Source organism: Varanus komodoensis, unplaced genomic scaffold (assembly GCF_004798865.1).
Source record: "Varanus komodoensis strain SLA01 unplaced genomic scaffold, ASM479886v1 scaffold10, whole genome shotgun sequence".
Classification (NCBI taxonomy): Eukaryota; Metazoa; Chordata; class Lepidosauria; order Squamata; family Varanidae; genus Varanus; species Varanus komodoensis.
In genome coordinates, this window is record NW_025335269.1 from 3,052,171 (window position 1) to 3,073,379 (window position 21,209).

The 21,209-nt window shown below is 40.6% G+C and overlaps 1 protein-coding gene across 2 annotated transcripts in view; it reads left to right on the forward strand.

The window, feature by feature from the left end:
* Positions 1-21,209, forward strand: part of COL15A1 (collagen type XV alpha 1 chain) — a 222,073-nt gene that overhangs the window by 150,486 nt on the left and 50,378 nt on the right. For both annotated transcript variants that reach the window (XM_044452802.1, XM_044452793.1), the window contains 4 exons: positions 15,422-15,484; positions 16,516-16,551; positions 16,646-16,729; positions 19,133-19,189. In XM_044452802.1, the coding sequence (XP_044308737.1) occupies positions 15,422-15,484; positions 16,516-16,551; positions 16,646-16,729; positions 19,133-19,189 (240 nt within the window). The remainder of the gene's footprint in view (positions 1-15,421; positions 15,485-16,515; positions 16,552-16,645; positions 16,730-19,132; positions 19,190-21,209) is intronic.

The window sequence follows — 21,209 nt, forward strand, 5'->3', positions numbered from 1 at the left end:
TGTATATTGTAAGCTGCTTAGAGAGACCTGTTGGGCTATTGTGCAGCATATAAATGAAAACAAACAAACAAACAGATGTTATGCCAATTTAAACATGAAGATGATGTCACAATTGATAGCACTCAACAAAAGGTTCTTTCATGCAACAGCTTCTGCTTACTGTATTTTAGAAAACAGAATGCAGTCAGATACTTTTTATTCTGAATTCCATCTGCTCTGTATAATTTGAAAATCTGGGAAACTGTATACAGCAACCCTTGAAAACATATTTTACCTAGAATGTTGTCAACATAGTAATTCATTGACTTTTTATTAGCTGAGGGGAACTGCTGCTTTGAAACTTTTATGATCTCTTCAGTTCCCATCTTATTCTAGATGTACTTACTCAGTACTCCTTGAACTTTATGACTCTGGTCCAGTTAAAGTTGCAGTATGTTCACAGAAAAGATAAAGTGGGACAAACAGTTCCTTTCATGGAAGCTTGCTGCCTTTTGGGTGAAGTGGAGCAGGAAGAGATGTGTTCCCTTCAGTTTACTCCTGAGTAGGCTGTCACCATCACCTTTGGCTCCAGGACTTCCATTCTCTGCCAGCCAGATGGTCATTCTGTACTGTCAGGGCTGTTGTCAGAGGAAGGCCTGTTGAGGGCCACACCCTGGCAGCAGCCTTCTCATGCCATCACCACGATTGTAGCCTTGCTCATGTGTAATGAGGAGGAGCAGTGGACAACACTGCCTGCTTGCTTCTTGGGCCTCTCTTGTCAAGCAAGCATGCAGTAAAAATAACAAGGAGCAGTAGCAGCTGGACAAAAAGGGTTTCATGAACGATGCCTGCAGTTGCTTTAACTGATCTGCCTGGTGGGAGGATGCATCCAAATGGGCTAGGTTTCCAGTCAAGGCTCTAGACTGGCCAATTTAAGTGTTGATTGACTAGGGTGGGCTCTCTGCACTCAAGGTTCTTTTAGGCCTTAGCCTAAATTGGTCTCTTTTAGGCCTTAGCCTAATATTGGTCTCAAATACACCTGCCACAATATGAATTTCCAAAATATCCAATTCCTAGAGATTTTTCTGAACAGCTCATTTTTCTGCCCTTCCTGAACACCCTGCAGGCCTCTGCATTTTATGGGGAAGCTTAGCTTCTCTAACCCTAATCCTAACCCTAACATGGGGCTTAGTGCCAACACTAATGCGGACCTCAAATAGACCTGACAAAATAAGAATGTCTAAAATGTCCACTTCCTGGAGATTTTCTGCACAGCTCTTACTTTCAACCCTTCCGAAACAGCATGTATGTCTCTACTAGTTGAGCTGAAGGTTAGTTTTTTGAAACCTAACCCTAACTTGGGCTTCAGTGCTAACCCTAATAGCAGGCTCAGATATACCTGCTGCAATAGGGATTTACAAATTGTCCACTTCCTACACATTTTTTCTGCACAGCTCATTCTTTCTACCCTTCCTGAATACGCTGTGGTTCATTACACCATACTGGGAAGGTTAGGCCTAGCCCTAAACTGGGACTTCTCCCTAAACTTAATACATGTCTGAAATATTTTATTTATTTATTTGGAGTGTTTGTATGCCACCCCATTCTCATAAGCCTTGGGGCGGCTTCCAACAAATAAATAACAATATACAAAATATACAGACTTGGAAACATCCCAGAGTTAGATAAAAGCAATAAATAATTTAACAATCAATTAAAATAATATTTAAATAAAAAGGTTGGCCTGGCGCTGAAAAGCAAATAATGACGGCGCTAGGCAGACCTCTCTGGGGAGCACATTCCACAGATGGGTCGCCACCGCAGAGAAGGCCCTCCTCCGGATACTCACCCACCTAATTTCCTTCACGAAGGGTTCCCGGAGAAGGGCCTCTGCCACCGATCTTAGAGGGCAGGAGGGCAAGTATGGACAGAGGCGCTCCTTCAGGTACCCAGGTCCCAAGCCGTTTAGGGCTTTATAGGTAAGCACCAGTACCTTGAATTGGGCCCAGACTTCAATGGGGAGCCAGTGAAGCTGATGAAGGACTGGGGTTATATGAGAACAACACCCAGTCCCCGTCAGCAACCTGGCAGCTCTATTTTGCACCAATTGAAGTATCCGGACCACCTTCAGGGGCAGCCCCACATAGAGTGCGTTGCAGAAGTCTAATTGGGAAGTGACCAATGCATGCATCACTGTCGCCAGGCAATCGTCTTCCAAGTAGGGACACAGCTGATGGATCAGCTGAAGCTGATGGAAAGCGCTCCTCGCCACGGCCAACACTTAAGCTTCCAAGGTCAGCTTCAGGCTGAGGAGCACCCCCAAGCTGTGGACCCTGTCCTTCAGAGGGAGTGCTACCCCATTCAGAACAAGGGTCAGGTCCCCCAGCCCAGAGTCCGAACCACCCACCAACAGGACCTCCGTCTTGTCTGGATTGAGCTTCAGTTTATATATAAATATATACCTGCTGCAATAGGGATTTCCAAAATGACTACTTCCAGGAGATTGTTAGGAACAAATTGGCAATGCAGAAAAATCTCGAGGAACTGGAAACACCTATTGTGGCAGGTGCGTTTGAAGCCTTACTTAGGGGTAGGGCTAAGGCCCAGCTTTTGTTGTTTTTGTTGTTGTTAGTCGCGAAGTCGTGTCCGACCCATCACGACCCCATGGACAACATTCCCCCAGGCCTTCCTGTCCTCCACCATCCCCCGTAGTCCACTTAAGCTCACACCAACTGCTTCAGTGACTCCATCTAGTCACCTCATTCTCTGCCATCCCCTTCTTCTTTTGCCATCTATTGTTCCCAGCATTAGACTCTTCTCCAGGGAGTCCTTCCTTCTCATTAGGTGGCCAAAGTGTTTGAGTTTCATCTTCAGTATCTGGCCTTCTAAAGAGCAGTCAGGGTTGATCTCCTCTAGGACTGACCGGTTTGATCACCCTGCGGTCCAAGGGACTTGCAGGAGTCTCCTCCAGCACTACAATTCAAAGGCCTCAATCTTTCGGCGTTCAGCCTTCCTTATGGTCCAGCTTTCACAGCCATACATTGTAACTGGGAAAACCATAGCCTTGACTATATGCACATTTGTTGGCAGGGTGATGTCTCTGCTTTTTAGTATGCTGTCTAGATTTGCCATTGCTTTCCTCCCCAGGATCAAGCGTCTTAATTTCTTGACTGCAGTCCCCATCTACGGTGATCTTGGAGCCCAGGAAAATAGAATCTGTCACTATCTCCATTTCTTCCCCATCTATTTGCCAGGAAGTGAGAGGACCAGATGCCATGATCTTAGTTTTCCTTTCTTTTTTTATAATAAGTTTTATTCAAAATAACTGTAAAACAAAAGTTAAAACAACATCAATCATCAGAAACATCGGACCTGCTGTGTCAGCCCCCACACACTAATATATTCATTTTAACAAGTGCTATTCTTCCCATCAAAGATAGTTGCAATTTAGCCCATTTTTCCAGGTCACTCTTAATATCCTTCAAAAGTGTATCATAATTGTCTTCTTTCAGCGTAGTACACTTAGCTGTAAGATACATTCCCAAATACTTAACCTTTTTGACAATCTGCAAATCTACTTGTTCCTGCAGGGTTTTTCTCTAGTCTTGTGTAAAATTTTTAACTAACAGTTTTGTCTTTTCTCTATTTATTTTCATCCCCGTAACCTCGCCATATTCTTCAATCCTTTGTAGGAGTTTAGGCATTGTTGCAAAGGGTTCCTCCATTATGAAAACCAGGTCATCTGCAAATGCTTGCAATTTGTAGCTTTCATCTCTAATTCTGGTACCTTTAATGTCCACATCATCCCTGATATTTCTATTCAACACTTCTAAAATCAGTATAAACAACAGAGATGACAGCGGGCATCCTTGTCTAGTACCCTTTTGTATCTCTATAATCTTTGTAAATTCTCTATTAATTATAATCCTAGCCGACTGCTTTTGATAAATGCTTGATATCGCATTAATAAACTTTTCACTAAACTCCATTTGAGCCATCTGTTGCTTCATAAATTGCCAATTGACATTATCAAAGGCTTTTTGTGCATCCATAAATAATAAAGCCATTGGTTTTTCCATATGTATCTCATAATATTCTGGGATATCCAAGGTAGTTCTCAAATTATTCCTCATTTGTCTTTTAGGCAAAAAACCATTTTGGTCTGAATGAATAAAGTCTATTAAAAACTTCTTTAATCTTTCTGCCATTATGGAGGCAAAAATTTTGTAATCCACATTTAATAATGATATAGGTCTATAATTTTGAATCTGCGTTAAGTCCATATTAATGTAATATTTACCTCTGTCCAAGTATTTGGTATTTTAGCATTTAACAGCGCTGCACTGCATATATCTTTAAGAAGCGTAGCAAAGACTCCTTCAAAGTATTTATAAAACTCTGCTGGCAGCCCATCCGGGCCAGGAGGTTTTCATTCTTTTGCCGCTTAATTGCTTCTATTACTTCCATAGTTGTTACTTCTTGATTCAATACTTTTTGATATTTCTGGCAGAAGTCCAAGCAATTCTCCAAAATGATCGCTCTGCATTTTACCGTTCTATCATTTAATTTCCACAGCAGTCATTCATCTTAATTTTCGCCCTTAGAGAGATTAGAAGAAAAATCTTTTTCTTCAGCTCCAACTCAGATAAAAGTCTTCTTTTCTCCCCCCTTTCAGTCGCTGCTTAAAGACTTCGGGAGGGCTTTTTTTTTCTTTTTTCTGAAGCAAATGCAAATTATAAACAAATGCAGCTTTTCCACAGGTAGTACTGTGAAAAGAAATAAGAATGCTTACCAGCCGTCCGATGTTTATCTGGCTAAAATAGGCTAATTAATCCATCAGATGTCGAGAACTTGCAGGGGCTAAAAAAAAACCCCCTGTGTTGCCCGGTTGAGAAATGCCTCTATTTCTCCCAGTGGATATGGGATTACCGTCCCACACCAACCAAAAGAATATCAGGCAATCTGTCCTCGCCCCGACAGAGCTTAGATGAGTCTCCCACGACTCACTGCCAAGCAATACTGGCATGATAACAGAGCTCCGTTAATCACAGCTGTCTCGTTCTGACGCCATCTTGAAATCTGGACTGTGCAGAAATGGGCAGATTGACTATTACTGAAAGAGAAAGAAGATACTGACTTCTATCAAGCTTGGGACCTTTTTTATGATTGGCTGGAGAAATGGGACTTGGCTTAGATTTAAAGATGTTTTTAAATTTTTATAAATTGATTTGAATTTGATTATAGAATGTTAAAAAGATATTTATAAGGGGCTGACCCAGTATGTCCAATGTATTTGATGATTGATGTTTTTATTTTTTAGTTTAAAAATTTTAATAAAAATCTTTATAAAAAAATATACTTTTTGATATTTCTCTGGTAGTTTTGGTAAACCTCCCTTTCGGATGTATTCTTTTACTTTCTCAGTTGAGATCTCATCATTCTGATATAGCTTTTTAAAAAAATCTTCCGCTATTTTATTAATTTGCATACTTTGAACTTGTAGTCATCCTTCTCCATCCTTCAATTTAGAAATCAGTCTCTTCTCTCTCTTTACTTTATAGGCTAACCATCTCCCTGGTTTATTAGCATTTTCAAAGAAATTCTGTTTGGCCAATTTCATTTGCTTAGTAAGTTCATTTGTGTCCAAGAGATTCAGTTTATGCTTTAAAATTTGGACCTTAAGGGGTTTTTTTGATGGATCTTCCTGCAGTTCTTGTTCACATTTCGTCAATTCCTCTACTATTTTTGCTTGTTCTTGTTCTTGCTTTTTCTTTTTGTTTATTTTTGCTGAATATGTTATTATCAATCCCCTGACATTGGCTTTAGCTGTATCCCAGACATTTTGTACAGAGGTTTCTTCAGTTTTATTTATTTGAAAGAATACTTGCATTTCCTTATTTATCTCTTCTATAATTTTTTTATCCTTTAAAATGCTTTATTAAAGCTCCATCTGGGCGTTGTTGCTGTTCCTTTCAGTGATATAGCTACAAGGTTGTGATCCGCCCAAACATTTGCCTCTATTTCAGCTTCTACCAAGTCTGGTACTAAGTCTGGAGTTATCCAGACCATATCAATTCTAGCCCACGGCCTATGTCTATTTGAGTAAAAAGAATATTTAGCAGAGGTTGGATTTTTATGCCTCCAAGCATCTATCAATCTGAGTTCTTCAACCGTGTTAGAAGAAAACTTTGGGAGTATCCTCCTGCCTTTTCTTCCCTTAATCTCACTCTTATGGTCAATTTTCTTGTCCACAGTTGCATAGAAATCTCCCATTACACACAAAGTCTGGTAGCCCACTTGTAAGAGTAGAGTATGTAATTTTTGGTAAAACATTTCCTGATGGTCGTTTCAGGCGTATATCGCCACTAAAAGCACCTTAAGTTTCATTGTGATTTCAACCATCAGAATCCTACCGTCCGCATCAGCTAGTATATATTTAGGGTCTAGTTTTTCCTTAATGTATAATGCTAAACCTCTCTTCTTTTGAGAAGCAGAAGATACAAACAATTTTCCAAGCTTTGAACATTCCAAAAATTTAGCATGTTGTTTCTTAATATGTGTTTCTTGTAAGCAAATTATATCTAATTTTCATTTTTGAAGTTGAGAGAGAATCCTTCTCCTTTTAGAGGGTCCGTTTAGTCCATTTACATTTAAAGAGAGCAGTTCAATTTTTCCTTCCCTTTTAAAGGCCATGTTTAAAGAGTATATACTTATCTACTTATGCTTCACCTTTACACTTCTACCTTTTTTCTTTTCTTTTGGTTCCAATGTCTGTACTTCTTGTTGTGAGTCAATATTCACTATTTCTCCTTCCTCAGAATGATACATTATCAATTCCATTGATTCGGCACCTTCCCCTCCTTGTTTTGAGGCACCCGGTTCTTCCTCTTCAAGCATACTTCTAAATTTTTCATAGAACTCTTGTGCCTTAAAGATCGAGTCCAATTTGTATCTTGTAGAGTTCCAAGTGAAAAATATTCCGTCTGGCATTAGCCACCTAAACATAATCTCTTTCTTAATCAACTTTGTAGTAAGGAATAAGTATTTCTTTCATTCTTATCTAATCCTCCATGGTATTTGCTTCAGAACCGTCACCTCATGGTGATCATCCACCTTTAAAGGTTTCTCACGTATGGCCCTCAAAACATTGTCTCTTATAGACCTGAGAGCGAATTTGACATGGACTTCCCTTGAAAGTTTGTTTTTTCTGGCATAGGTTGAGTTGATTCTGTAAATAAGATCAATCCCTGCTCCAATCTCTTCATTTTCTATTTCTAACAGCTCTGCCAGCATGTTAATCATTAAATCTCATAAGTCTTCATTCTTTCCTTCAGGTATATTCTGAAATCTCAAGTAGTTAGATGCTTTCTCCATCTCTAGTATGGCAAGCGAATCCCATAGTGACTTGTTTGTTTGCTTAATTAATTGTGTTTCTTTATCTACCGTTTCCAGTTTTTCATGTGCTTGCTGTATTTTTTGTGTATTCAGTTTTAAGTCGAACATCCGCCAATTGAGTTAATAGAATTATCCAATTTATCAGACGTTCTCTTTGTTCAGTTGAGATGCTTTCCTGTCGTGTTGACATCACCTCTTGAGTTGCTTGCAAAGCTGTTAAGGATGTCTGTATCACCAGAGTGTCATTTGTAGCTCTTTTTGATATTTTTCAACATCTGCCGCTTTAGGCTGGTGGGTTGGACTCTGAGCAGCTGATGTAGGTGCCGAAGAGGAGGAAGAATGTATTTTTTTCATGATGATAATAATTTTTTACCAAAAATTACAAGACAACAACAGAGAAATAGAGAAGAAGAAAAAAGGGTGGGGGGAAGGAACTTGCTATAAATTCAGTAGCCACAGGGTGGCAGCAAAGGGCTATTTTGTCTTTTTAAATGACGTCACAAAAGAAACGCAAGTGTGTTTTTCTTGGCATAAGAATTATTTTGAAGAAGGACTGTAACAACAAAGAAGCAGGATCCAAAAAAAAAAAAAAAAAAAGCCACTCAGCAAGTAAGCTTTGTTCTTCTATCACTTATACCACAGTAATTATTTATTTCTGATTCTTCACCCTTGGGGGGGTTAGAAAAAAGAGGTCTTTCTCTCCAACCTCAAACTTTCCAAAAAAGCCTCAGCTCCTCTCCCTCAGATCAGTCGCCACTTAAAACTCCGTGGGGGGAGGGAAAATTCCTCTCTCTGTCAAAGGTGCTTTCCTTTCTTCTTTATGCCAATTAGTAACAGCTGCAGTTCTTTCACGGGTAGTAATGAAGAAAGAAAAATAAAAATGCTCACCCAGCAGGTCCGATGAACTTCTAGCTAATTATTCTATGCTATTATCCGATCGTCTATGGTTTGTAGGGAGCTGATCTGTCCTCTGTGCTGTTTGATTGAGAAAAGCCCGAATTTCTCCCAGTAAATGCGGAGCCGCCGCCCCACATCAACCAGAAGAATGCTCGGAAAATCTAATCTTTGCCCCGACAGGGCTTGGATGAGCCTCCCACTGCTCCCTGCCGAACAGATACCAGCATGATAACAGGAGCTCCCGCTCTGCACAGCCGTCTCGCCACAACACCAACCAGATGAACACTCAAAATATTTAACCTTTTTAACAATCTGAAAGTCTACTTGTTCCACCAGTTTTTCTCTGCTCCTGTGTGAGATTTTTTACTAACAATTTTGTCTTTTCTCTATTTGTTTTCATCCCAGTAACTTCGCCATACTCTTTAATCCTTTGTAGGATTTTGGGCATTGTTACTAAGGGTTCCTTAGTTATGAAAACCAGGTCATCTTCAAATGCTTGCAGTTTATAGCTTTCATCTCTGATTCTAGTACCTTTAATGTCCATATCGTCCCTGATATTTCTGTTTAACACTTCTAAGATCAATATAAAAAACAGTGGTGATAGCGGGCATCCTTGTCTTGTACCCTTTTTTATATCTATAATATTTGTAAATTCCCCATTGATTATAATCCTAGCAGACTACTTTTGATAGATGCATGATATCACATTAAGGAACTTTTCACCAAACTCCATTTGAACTAGCTGTTGCTTCATAAATTGCCAATTAACATTGTCAAAAGCCTTCTGTGTGTCCATGAATAATAAAGCCATTGGTTTTTCAGTACGTATCTCTTAATACTCTAAGATGTCCAGGATAGTTCTCATGTTATTCCTCATTTGTCTTTTAGGTAAGAAACCATTTTGATCTGAGTGAATAAAGACTGTTAGATACTTCTTCAATCTTTCTGCCATTATGGAGGCAAAAATTTTGTAATTCACATTTAATAGTGACATAGGTCTACAATTTTGAATCTGTGTCAAGTCCGTGTCTTCTTTCGGTATTAATGAAATACTTGCCTCTGTCCAAGTATTTGGTATTTTAGCATTTAACCATGCTGCATTACATATATCCTTAAGAAGCGTAGCAAAAATTCCTTTAAAGGATTTATAAAACTCTGCTGGTAGCCCATCCAGGCCAGGAGTTTTGTCATTATTTTGTCTCTTAATTACCTCTATTACTTCTATGATAGTTACTTCTTGATTCAATACTTTTTGGTATTTCTCTGGTAACTTTGGCAGGTCTCCCTTTTGGATATATTCTTTTACTTTCTCAGATGAAATCTCATCATTCTGGTATAGCTTTGCAAAGAAGTCTTCCGCTATTTTCTTGATATGTACACCTTGTACTTGCAGTCGTCCTTCTTCATCCTTCAGTTTACTTATTAGTCTCTTCTCTCTTTCTTTCTTTACTTTATACGCTAACCATCTCCCTGGTTTATTAGCATTTTCAAAGAAGTTCTGTTTGGTCAATTTCATTTGCTTAGTGAGTTTGTTTGTATCCAGGAGGTTCAGTTTATGTTTTAGAATATTCATTTGTACCTTAAGGTCTTTTTTGGATGGATCATCCTGTAATTCGTGTTTACATTTTGTCAATTCCTCTACTATTTTAGCTCGTTCTTGTTTTCTCCTTTTGTTTATTTTTGCTGAGTATGTTATTATCAGCCCCCTGACATAGGCTTTGGCTGTATCTCAGACATTTTGCAACGAGGTTTCCTATTTATTTGAAAGGATATTTGCATTTCCTTATTTATCTCTTCTTTGATTTTTTTTTATCCTTTAATAAAGGCTTTGTTTAAGCTCCATCTGGGCATCATTACTGTTTCTTTCAGTGATATAGTTACAGGGCTAGGATCTGCCCAGACAGCTTCTATTTCAGCTTCTAGCAGGTCTGGTACTAAGTCTGGGGTTATCCAAACCATATCAATTCTAGACCATGACCTATGTCTATTCGAAAAGAAAGTATATTGAGCAGAGGTTGGGTTTTTATGTCTCCAGACATCTATCAATCTGAATTCTTCAATCATATTAGAACAAGACTTTGGAAGTATCCTCCTGCCTTTTCTGCCCTTAATCTCACACTTATGGTCCATTTTCTTGTTTACAATTGCATTAAAATCTCCCATTACACACACACACACACACACACACACACACACACACACTTGTGAGAGTAAAGCATGTAGTTTTTGGTAAAACATTTCCTGATGGTCGTTTGGGGCATAGATCTTAGTTTTCTTAATGTTGAGTTTCAGGCCAACTTTTGTACTCTCCTCCTTCACCTGCATCAAGAGGCTCTTTGTTCCTCTTCACTTTGTGCCATGAGAGTGGTATCATCTGCATATCTGAGGTTGTTGATATTTCTACAGCAATCTTAATTCCAACTGGTGATTCATCTAGCCCCACCTTTCTCATGAGGTGCTCTGCATATAAGTTAAATAGGCAGGGCAACAGTATACAGCCTTGCCGAACTCCTTTCTCAATTTTGAACCAATCAATGGTTCCGTGTCCAGTTCTCACTGTTGCTTCTTGACCCGCATATAGGTTTCTCAAGGGACAAATAAGATGGTCTGGTACTCCCATCCCTTTAAGAACATGCCACAATGTGTTGTGATCCACACAATCAAAGGCTTTAGCATAGTCCATAAAGCAGAAGTAGATGTTTTTCTGAAACTCCCTAGCCTTCTCCATGATCCAGTGTATGTTGGCAATTTGATCTCTAGTTCCTCTGCCTCTTTAAAATCCTGCCTGTACTTCTGGTAGTTCTTGGTCCACATACTGCTGGAGCCTAGCTTGTAGGATGTGGAGCATAACTTTGCTAGCACGTGAAATCAGTGCAATGGTACGGTAGTTTGAACATTCTTTGGCATTGCCCTTCTTTCGGATCAGAATGTAAACTGACCTTTTCCAATCCTGTGGCCACTGTTGAGTTTTCCAAGTTTGCTGGCATATAGAGTGTCGCTCTTTTAAGATTTTGAATAGCTCGGCTGGAATACTGTCACCTCCACTAGCTTTGTTGTTGCTCAGACTTCCTAAGGCCTATTTGACTTCACATTCCAGGATGTCTGGCTCAAGGTGAGTGACCACCCCATCGTGGTTATCAGAGATGTTAAGCTCTTTCTTGTATAGTTCCTCTGTGTAATCTTGCCACCTCTTCTTAATCTCTTCTGCCTCTGTTGGTCCCTGCCATTTTGGTCCTTTATCATGCCCATCTTTGCAGGAAATGTTCCCTTCATATCTCCAATTTTCCTGAAGAGATCTCTGGTCTTCCCTATTCTATTGTTTTCTTCTATTTCTTTGCACTGTTCATTTAAGAAGGCATTCTTATCTCTTCTAGCTATTCTCTGGAATTCTGCATTCAATTGGGTGTATCTTTCTCCTTCTCCCTTGCCTTTCGCTTTCCTTCTTTCCTCAGCTATTTGTAAAGCTTCCTCAGACAGCCATTTTGCTTTCTTGCATTTCTTTTTCTTTGGGATGGTTTTAGTTGCTTCCTCTTGTACAATGTTGCGAACCTCTGTCCATAGTTCTTCAGGTACTCTGTCTATCAGATCTAATTCCTTAAATCTATTTGTCACCTCTACTGTACATTCATCAGGGATGTGATTTAGGTCATACCTGAGTGGCCTAGTGCTTTTTCCTACTTTCTTCAGTTTAAGCCTAAATTTTGCAACAAGAAGCTCATGATCTGAGCCACAGTCAACTCCTGGTCTAGTTCTTACTGACTGTATAGAGCTTCTCCATCTTTGGCTGCAGAGCACATAGTCAATCTGTTTTCTGTGTTGACCGTCTGGTGAGGTCCATGAGTAGAGTTGTCTCTTGGGTTGTTGGAAAAGAGTGTTTGCTGTGACCATCATATTCTTTTGACAAAGTTCTACCAGCCTGTGCCCTGCTTCATTTTGTACTCCAAGGCCAAACCTGCCTGTTATTCCAGTTATCTTTTGGCTTCCTATTTTAGCATTCCAATCCCCCATGATGATAAGGACATTATTTTTTGGTGTTAATTCTAGAAGGTGTTGTAGGCCTTCATAGAACTGGTCAACATCAGCCTCTTCAGCACCAGTGGTTGGGGCATAGATTTGGACTACTGTGATGTTGAATGGTTTGCCTTGGATTCGAACTGAGATCATCCTGTCATTTTGGAGATTGTATCCCAGTACTGCTTTTCCTACTCTTTTATTGACTATGAAGGCTATTCCATTTCTTCTGAGGGATTCTTGCCCACAGTAGTATACCTGATGGTCATCTGAATTAAATTCACCCATTCCTGTCCATTTTAGTTTACTGATTCCTACTGATGTTCAGTTTTGTCATCTCGTTTGACCACATCCAGCTTGCCTTGATTCATGGATCTTACATTCCAGGTTCCTATGGAGTGTAGATCTTTGCAGCATCGGACTTTCCTTCCACCACCAGATACATCTGCAACTGAGTGTCCTTTTGGCTTTGACCCAGTCACTTCATCCTTTCTGGTGCTACTAGTACTAGCCCTCTGCTCTTCCCCAGTAGCACATTGGACACCTTCCGACCTAAGGGGCTCAACTTTCGGCATCATATCTTTTTGCCTTTTGGTACTGTCCATGGGGTTTTCATGGCAAAGATACTGGAGTGGGTTGCCATTTCCTTCTCCAGTGGATCATGTTTTGTCAGAGCTCTCTGCTATGACCTGTCCATCTTGGGTGGCCCTGCACGGCATAGCTCATAGCTTCATTGAGCTACTCAGGCCCGTCCACCACAATAACGCAGTGATCCATGAAGGAGAAGGCCCAGCTTAGGGTTGGGTTAAAAAATACAGATTTCCCTTAAGGTGCAGAGTTGTTCAGTGTATTTAGGAAAGACAGAAAGAGTTGTGCAGGAAAAACTCCAAGAAGTGGACATTGTGGGAAGCTCAATTATGGCTGGCATATTTGGTGCCTGTATTAGGGCTCAGGGTAAGGCCCAGCTTAGGGTTCAGGTTAGAAAAACAAAGTTTATCCTCATGTTGTAGTGGCCTGCAGGGTGTTCAGGAAGGGGAGATACAATGAACTGTGCAGAAAAATCTCAGGGAGTTGTATATTGTGGAATTCCATATGCCAGCAAGTATATTTGAAACCCTTATGGGGGTTTGAGGCTAAAGATCGGCTTAGGGTTTGGTTAGATTTGATCAGTTTCCCCTGAAGGTTGGAAGGTTTAAAAGGAGATCAGGAAGGCTAGAAAGACAGAGCTGTGCAAAAAACACCTCCACAAAGTGAACATTCTGGAAATCCGAATCGTGGCAGGTATATTTGATATATTAGGGATAGGGCTAAGGCCCAGCATAGGGTTCAGGTTTGATTTGATCAGCTTCCCCTGAAAGTGTAGAGGCTTAAAAGGTGATCAGGAAGGCTAGAAAGACAGAAGTGTGCAAAAATAGCTTCAGGAAAGGGGACATTTTGGAAACCTGTATCTTGGCAGTGGTATTTCAGGCCTGTTTTAAGGTAAGGGCTAAGGCCCAGCTTAGGGCAAGGGTTCAATTCAATAAGCTTCCCCTCAAGGTTGAGAGACCTCAAAGGTGATCAGGAAGGCTAGAAAGACAGAAGTGTGCAAAAAAAAAAAAAAAATCTCCAGGAAGTAGACATTTTGTAAACCCGTATTATGGTAGGGGTATTTGAGGTCTGTTTTAGGATTGGGGCTAAGGCCCAGACTTGGGTTAGGGTTCGATAAGATAAGATAAGCTTCCCCTGAAGGTTTTGAGGCCTAAAAGGTGACCAGGAAGGCTAGGAAGCCAGAGCTATGCAAACAAATCTCCTGGAAGTGGACATTTTGGAAACCTGTATCCTGGCAGTTATATTTCAGGCCTGTTTCAAGGTTAGTGCTAAGGCCCAGCTTAGAAACATAGAAACAGAGGGAGTCAGAATGGGTCTCCTGGGCCATCTAGTCTGACCCCCGGCTCCAGCCGGCTCCGCTCACGACATGCCCACCATGTGCATGTCTAGGGTTAGGATTTGATTCGATCAGCTTCTTCTGAAGGTTTAGAAGCATGAGACATGATCAGGAAGGGTAGAAAGGCAGAGCTGTGCAAAAATATCCCCCCAGAAGTGGACATTTTGGAAACCCGTATTGTGGCAGGCTTATTTGAGGCCTGTTTTAGGGTTAGAGCTAAAGCCCAGTTTAGGGTTAAGGTTAGATTCAATAAGGTTCCCCTGAACATTTGGAGTCCTAAAGGGTGATCAGGAAGGCTAGAAAGACAGAGTTGTGCAAAAAAGTCTTCAGGAAGTGGACATTTTGGAAACCCATATCATGGCAGTTGTATTTGAGGCTTATTTTAGTATTAGGGCTAAGGCCCAGCTTAGTGTTAGGGTTAGATTTGATAAGCTTCCTAAAAGGTGATCTGGAAGGCTAGAAACACAGAGCTGTGCAAACAAATCTCCAGGAAGTGGACAGTTTGGAAACCCATATTGTAGCATGATTATTTGAGGCCTTTTATTAGGGTTGGGGCTAAGGCCCAACTTAGGATTAGAGTTAGATTCAATAAGGTTCCCCTGAAGGTTGAGAGGCCTAAAAGGTGAAGCCAGCGGTGTGCAAAAAAATCTCCCGGAAGTGGACAGTTTGGAAACCCACATTGCGGCAGCTATTGGGGTCAATACAAATGCCCTGGTTAGGGTTGCAGTTAGAATAACTAAGCTTCACCTTAAAGGAAGCTTCACCTTAAGGTTCAGGGGCCTGCATTGTCATCAGGAAGGGCATATAGAATGAACTGTACCAAAAACCATCCGAGAAGTGGACAGTTTGGATATCCATATTGCACCAGGCTTGTTTGAAGCCCCTATTAGGGTTAGGTCTGAGCCATCTCTTCCAAAATGCAGAGTAAGATTTGGGTGTAGTAGGAGTGCTTGACCCCCCTCCCCCTCATGCCAGCTACGTTCTGCCTGCATCTGTGGCTTCACTAGTGGCTTTTACCTCCATTAATTTTCAGATTTTTGTTTGGAAAAACCAGGAAAGGGAACTCAAAGCAACGGAGGGATGAATCTCTAAATCTCTGGATGCATGTAAGCATGCAGATTTTCTGAATTGTGGCCACAGTTAATCAAAACTGAGAAATCTGTGATGTGATTGTTCAATTTCCTTCTCCCCCCCCCCCCACCCCTGTTTCAATAGGGAGAACGAGGTCCTGAAGGCAGGCCAGGATTCCCTGGTGTTGCTGGGCGCCCTGGAGATGCAGTGAGTATTCTGTGACTTTCCTTCTTTATGCAGCACTTGCAGTAGGGGAAGTGCAGGGGTGTCATTTCCGATTTAGTCGCAGGAGATGGACAAAGAAATTCTAGCAAGAGCCAGGCAACAAAGAAGACTCAAAGAAAAACTCATGCTGAAATGGCAAAATAGCTATGTATTCAAAGAGCATGTGATGTAGTTTTTTTCTTTTTATGTCTCAAAATGAGTATAATAGTGTTATCAACACAGAGGTTAAGAGGCACTTACATGCCCCCTCCCCACCTTTTCTGCAGTACCTTTGTTATTTATTAGATTAATATTCTGCCTAGCTCATAAATACTCCTGGAGTGGGTTACAGTAATAAAACCCCAAAGCAACAATAACAACCCAAACAATAGCATCCATGAAAATAACATTAAAATGTTTTTAAAACATTGAAAATATTAAAAAGTCAGCAATAAGACTGAAAATACAAACATAAATTAAGGCTTAAAAGCCTGTGAAAAAGGGGAGGGTCTTAATCTGGCATATAAAATGAAGACATGAAGTAGATCGTTCTGGAAAGGGCATTCTACAGATGGGGGTAGGGATCCTGTTGAGCAGGGTCTTTCCTTGGTGATTTGCCTGCCACACCATTGTGAGCAGCACAGAGAAGGTCCAGTGAAGATGATCTGGACATTTGGGCAGGAACATGAGGGAGAAGGGACACCATGTAGACTGATCTAAGCTGTTTGGGGCTTTAAAGCTCAGCACTGACTCTTTGAACCAGGCTGGGAACTGAATGGCAACCCATAAAGTTGAAGAATCAATGGAGTCATATGTTTGAAGTGGCCATTAAAAAACATTTGTGCCTCTGCTATGCATGCTTTGCACATTGTGTATAAAAACCACTCCACATAAAGAACCAACTCAGCCTGAGTGGGCCTGCGATGTAGATTCTCCTGAAGATTTACTCTGAACCATGGACATGTAGGCCATTAAATTAAGGTATTATTTTATTTGTTCCATGCAATTAATTATGGCTTTTAAATTAAATGCAGGGGTTAAAAGGAGATAAAGGTGATCTAGGTCGCAAGGTAAGAAGCTGCATCCATTATAACTGAAAGTCAGTTTGGATCTCACTAATCCATAAACAGACTTTTTGTTAATATAATTTTTTGATTGAAATAGGGTGAACCAGGACAAGATGGTGCTAGTGTTGTGGGACCACCAGGGCCACCTGGACCACCAGGTCCCTTGATAACCATTCCAAGGGTAAGTATTATTTAGCTAGAGTTAATAGCATCACTACTCTGGTGCATTATTAATTAGAATGACCTTTTCTATTTTTCTGGTAGAACCCCTGTTAATGTTTTCCACTTCTGGAATTTGTGTCCAGTGACTGCTTCCAAATTTGGTAACATCTCTACCCAAATTCTGGAAAGCCATTCAGGAACTCTCTCAAGCTGTTTGTCAGGTCTATTCCAACCCAGTCAGTAGAATGCACTACTTTGTATGGGAGATGGAGTAGACTATTTGAGCTGGATGAGGGTCCTGGGTAGTCATTGCGAAATGCTAACCTGAGCTTAGTGTCAGGAACTGGGGCTAGCAACAGGTCCAAGATGCTACTCTGCTGAGCTACTCAGGTCAGATACCTAGCATTTGTCCTAGGCTTGGTTTCCACAGGCCTCATGCAGTTTGATAATGGCAAGGGCCACAGCTGCTCCCTTTTGGGCCTGAAGGTACCTCTGAGGCCTGAGCCCACAGAAGCTGGATCCTATCCTCTGACCATGATGTTTGTAGTAGAATCTGGGACTCAGTGGCAGAAATACACTTGCTCCTTGCCCCAACTTCTGAGGTCACTCAGTCTTGACATGGAGGTAGTCATTCCCCTTTTCTAGAGTTTTTCCAGTTTGCAGCTACAGTTTTCCAAGCCTGTTCTTCAGAAATTGAGCACTGAGTCAAAATTTCTACAGAAAATTTGGTTCTGAAGCCTCTGGAGCAGGATATACTCTCAGGCGCATGTAGGGCGGGGGTGTGCAATCAGCTGGGCAGCACTGCCAAAACAGGGAATAAACAAGAAAAGGGATATTAATGGGCTCTGGGGAGGATGAGAAGAGGGTAAAGATTCCTGGAACAGGGAAGAGGAAAAAGGGGGAACCATTCAGCAGACCAATTGTGAACAGGATGCCTACATAGAGAAGGAGTGATGGTGCCTGGTATGCATGCCTGGAAGGAGAGGTAGAACTGCTGGGTAACAATTGCAAACAGATTCAGTTATGATCATCTGTCAGAAATACCATGGCAACCACCAATCATGGCAACCACCTACCATTGTTTGTTGTGGTATGCAAACCCACCCACTGTGTAGTTATTGAACAGGTTCACATTTTGTCCTGGTGACTTAACATGTTGTCAGAACTGGCTTATTTGAGGATGCTTATAAGCCCAGGTGCAGGATGTATAAGATTTGTACTGAGAGAAGTCCCAGGAACTTCTCTCTTGCAAATGTTCCTCATCTGCTAGGCTTAATCATGGTCAGTGCAAGCCAAGCAGCCTTCAAAACACAAGGTTAGACAAAACTTCTTTAGTATGAGCTATGTCAAGCCTGATGGCGGTACTAAGCCTTAGTAGAAAGGCCAGTAAAAATTTGCTTGAGAAATGGACACACCCAAAGAAGGTATCTTATGATTCATGAAGCATGATTAAGGGATTTAGAACATTATACTTGCATTGGTCCATAATGTTGCTTCATCTTACAAAAAAGACAAGTTCCAATTTGTCCAATGTGTGTCTCCTGGTATATGTAGCATTTATTATGTATTTACCATATGTGTCTTCCCTCCACATGTTATTGTGGTCACTGCAGAAACATGTACAGTGGTACTTCAGCTCACGAATGCCTCAGTTCATGACCAAATCAGGTCGCGAACAGAATTTACAGAAAAAATTTGCCTCAGGTCACAAACTCCGCATCGAATGACAATCACTATCATCTTCCCTGCACAAGTGCAACCACGATCGCATTTGGGGGGCAGGGGAGATGGCCACGCTCATGCTCAGGGTGGTGGGGGAGATGGCCACGATCTTTGTCATTTGTTTTTTGTCATTTTGCTTCAAATTTTTGTGATTACAAAAAATTACAGAACAGATTAACCTTATTTACATTGACCCTTATGGGGAACTTTGACTTGGCTCACGACCAATTTGGGTCATGACCAGAGTCCTGGAACGGATTAAGTTCATGAGCCAAGATACCACTGTAGTTCATAACATGGTCAAAACTGATCTCACAGTGGTATTGCTTATAGCTCCTTTGTTTCAATCCTCATAGTACCCACTGAGTTTTTCTTTTCTTTCTTTCTCCTTTCCTTTCCTTTATTCTTTTCTTGTTTTTCTTTGGTGCCATATGTATTTTGCTGGAGAGATATTTTTTAACAGAAAACAGCTTATATTTTTTTCTAGTCCACAGCTACCAAAGAAAATCAATACTGTTTTATGAAAAGGGATAGAAAATCAGTATGTGCTTTTGACAGACTGTTTTCCTTTTTCTTTCTTAGAAATAATCAGTGGGAAATGTTGTATGAACTGAACCCTTCTAGAACATCCATATATGTGGATGTTCTAGAAAAACACAAAATGTTTGCCCTTTCACTGATTCCATATTTTTATTTTTAGTCACTCTTCAATACTTCAGATGGAAATTTTAACATCACTGGAATCAAAGGACCTCCAGTAAGTATATTCTTCTGTATTAAATCAGGGTGGTTGGATCTCTTTGAGTCCAAAGGCCACATTCCATTCAAGAGAAACTTTTGGGGACCACATTCCTGTGGTGGACAGGGCTGAAAACAAAAGGGAAAGGAAAGCAAAAATACTGGCATACTTTAGTTTGAACATTTTGTTGCCAGGAATTATGCCTTAGCATAGGCATTTTAAATTGTTAGAATGGGGGAAAAGGCATACAAGCTGTGGAAAATCAAATGATTGGCAGTTGGGGAAAAGGAGATTCTTGACCCAAGACAAGGGGACATGGTCATTTAGAGAAAACAATGTTTTCTTTTGTTAGAACATGCAGAATATAATTGAGAAGCACTTAAGCATTGCAAAAGAAAAGGAAAGACAGTGGAGATTTGTATAAAACTTGCATATGCCATTGTATAGCTAGAGGTACAAGATTGGAAACAATTACTATAATTTAAATAGAAATACAATATGTTGTACCACAATGGGGCAGATAGTGATCAGAGACCTGTTGTGCTGCTCATTCTGCTGTCTGGGTACCTGCTGTTGATGGACAACTTCCAGGCTCCAGGTTAATCTACCTTCTTATGATTCTTTGTCTCTGAACCAGGAATTGACTGGAAAGCCCTTCAGTCTACCTAAGAGGAAATCTTTCAATAAATTATGTCCTCTGTAAGGAAGGACAGATGGCCATCCTAAATATAATCAAAAGAAAGGTTGGGGAATGTTAACTTCAAGCTCTGAATTTAATGTGCAATTGGGAAAAAAAAACTAAAATAGGAAAACTAGTTTGTAACATTAAGAATGTGAGGAATTAAATTCAATAAGCTGCACATAAGGCGGCATCAAGCAAGACCTGTTCAACCCAATGCAATGCAGCCTGTGGCCACTTCTACCACTGCCTTCCTTCTACCACTGACTTCTACCACTGTCTGCCTTCCTGCCTACTTTCCAGAGCCTCTCCCTGGAGGCAGCTTAAATCAATAGTCTAATTTTCTTGTAGACCACTGGGAAATGCCCCCCAGTTCTTTTTCTACATGGGAAATTCATGTGCTGAGCTTCTTTACATCCCTATTCAACATCCTTCCTAGTTAGCTTACTAGCTATTATTTTCTCAGAAAATCTTAGCCAAAAAGTTAAAAACAGCACAAATCCTTGAACTAACAACTAGCTCCGAACCTTAAACAGTGAATTTGCATTTAAAGATTGGACATAGTATTCTGATTTACAGGGACTTTCATCAAGTCAAGGAAATCTAATTAAATTATATGAGTTTTAAATCTGCATCCGTTTCTGTACTAGTAAAGCAATTGATTTGAAGAGGGAAGATGCATATCTCTTTTTTATGTAATGCATGGGTGAATCAAGGCAAGTTCTACATGTGAGAAAAAACAGAATATATCTTCTCAAGGCAGTGACTTCTAGCTACAGCTGACACACACACACACACACACTGGTACCTCAGCTCACGAATGCCTCAGTTCATGACCAAATCAGGTTGCAAACAGAAATTTCAGAAAAAAATTGCCTCAGGTCATGAACTCCACATCGGGTGATGATCACAATCATGCCCATCTTCCCTGCACAAGCATGATCTCAGCCTCTCCCTGCCCCACCCCCAGCACAATCGCTATTGCTCAATTATCGTTTGGACTCTCCCTCCAAACAATAACCTGCCCCCACCACCTAGGTTTGTGTTCTTTACTGTACTGTACTTTGTTACTATGTTGTTCTTTGTTACTTTGTTTCAAATTTTTGTGATTAAAAAAAAAAATTACAGAACGCATTAACCTTATTTACATTGAATCTTATGGTGAAATTTGACTTGGCTTGCAACCAATTTGGGTCACGACCAGAGTCGTGGAATGGATTAAGTTTGTGAGCCGAGGTACCGCTGTACATGTATTAGGAAGAGATAATGATCTCTCTGATTAACTGCAAGCACTTTTTAATCCATAAAGAAGATTTTAAATTATAAAGGATGCAGTGCTGTCAGTTGGGCCCTCAATAA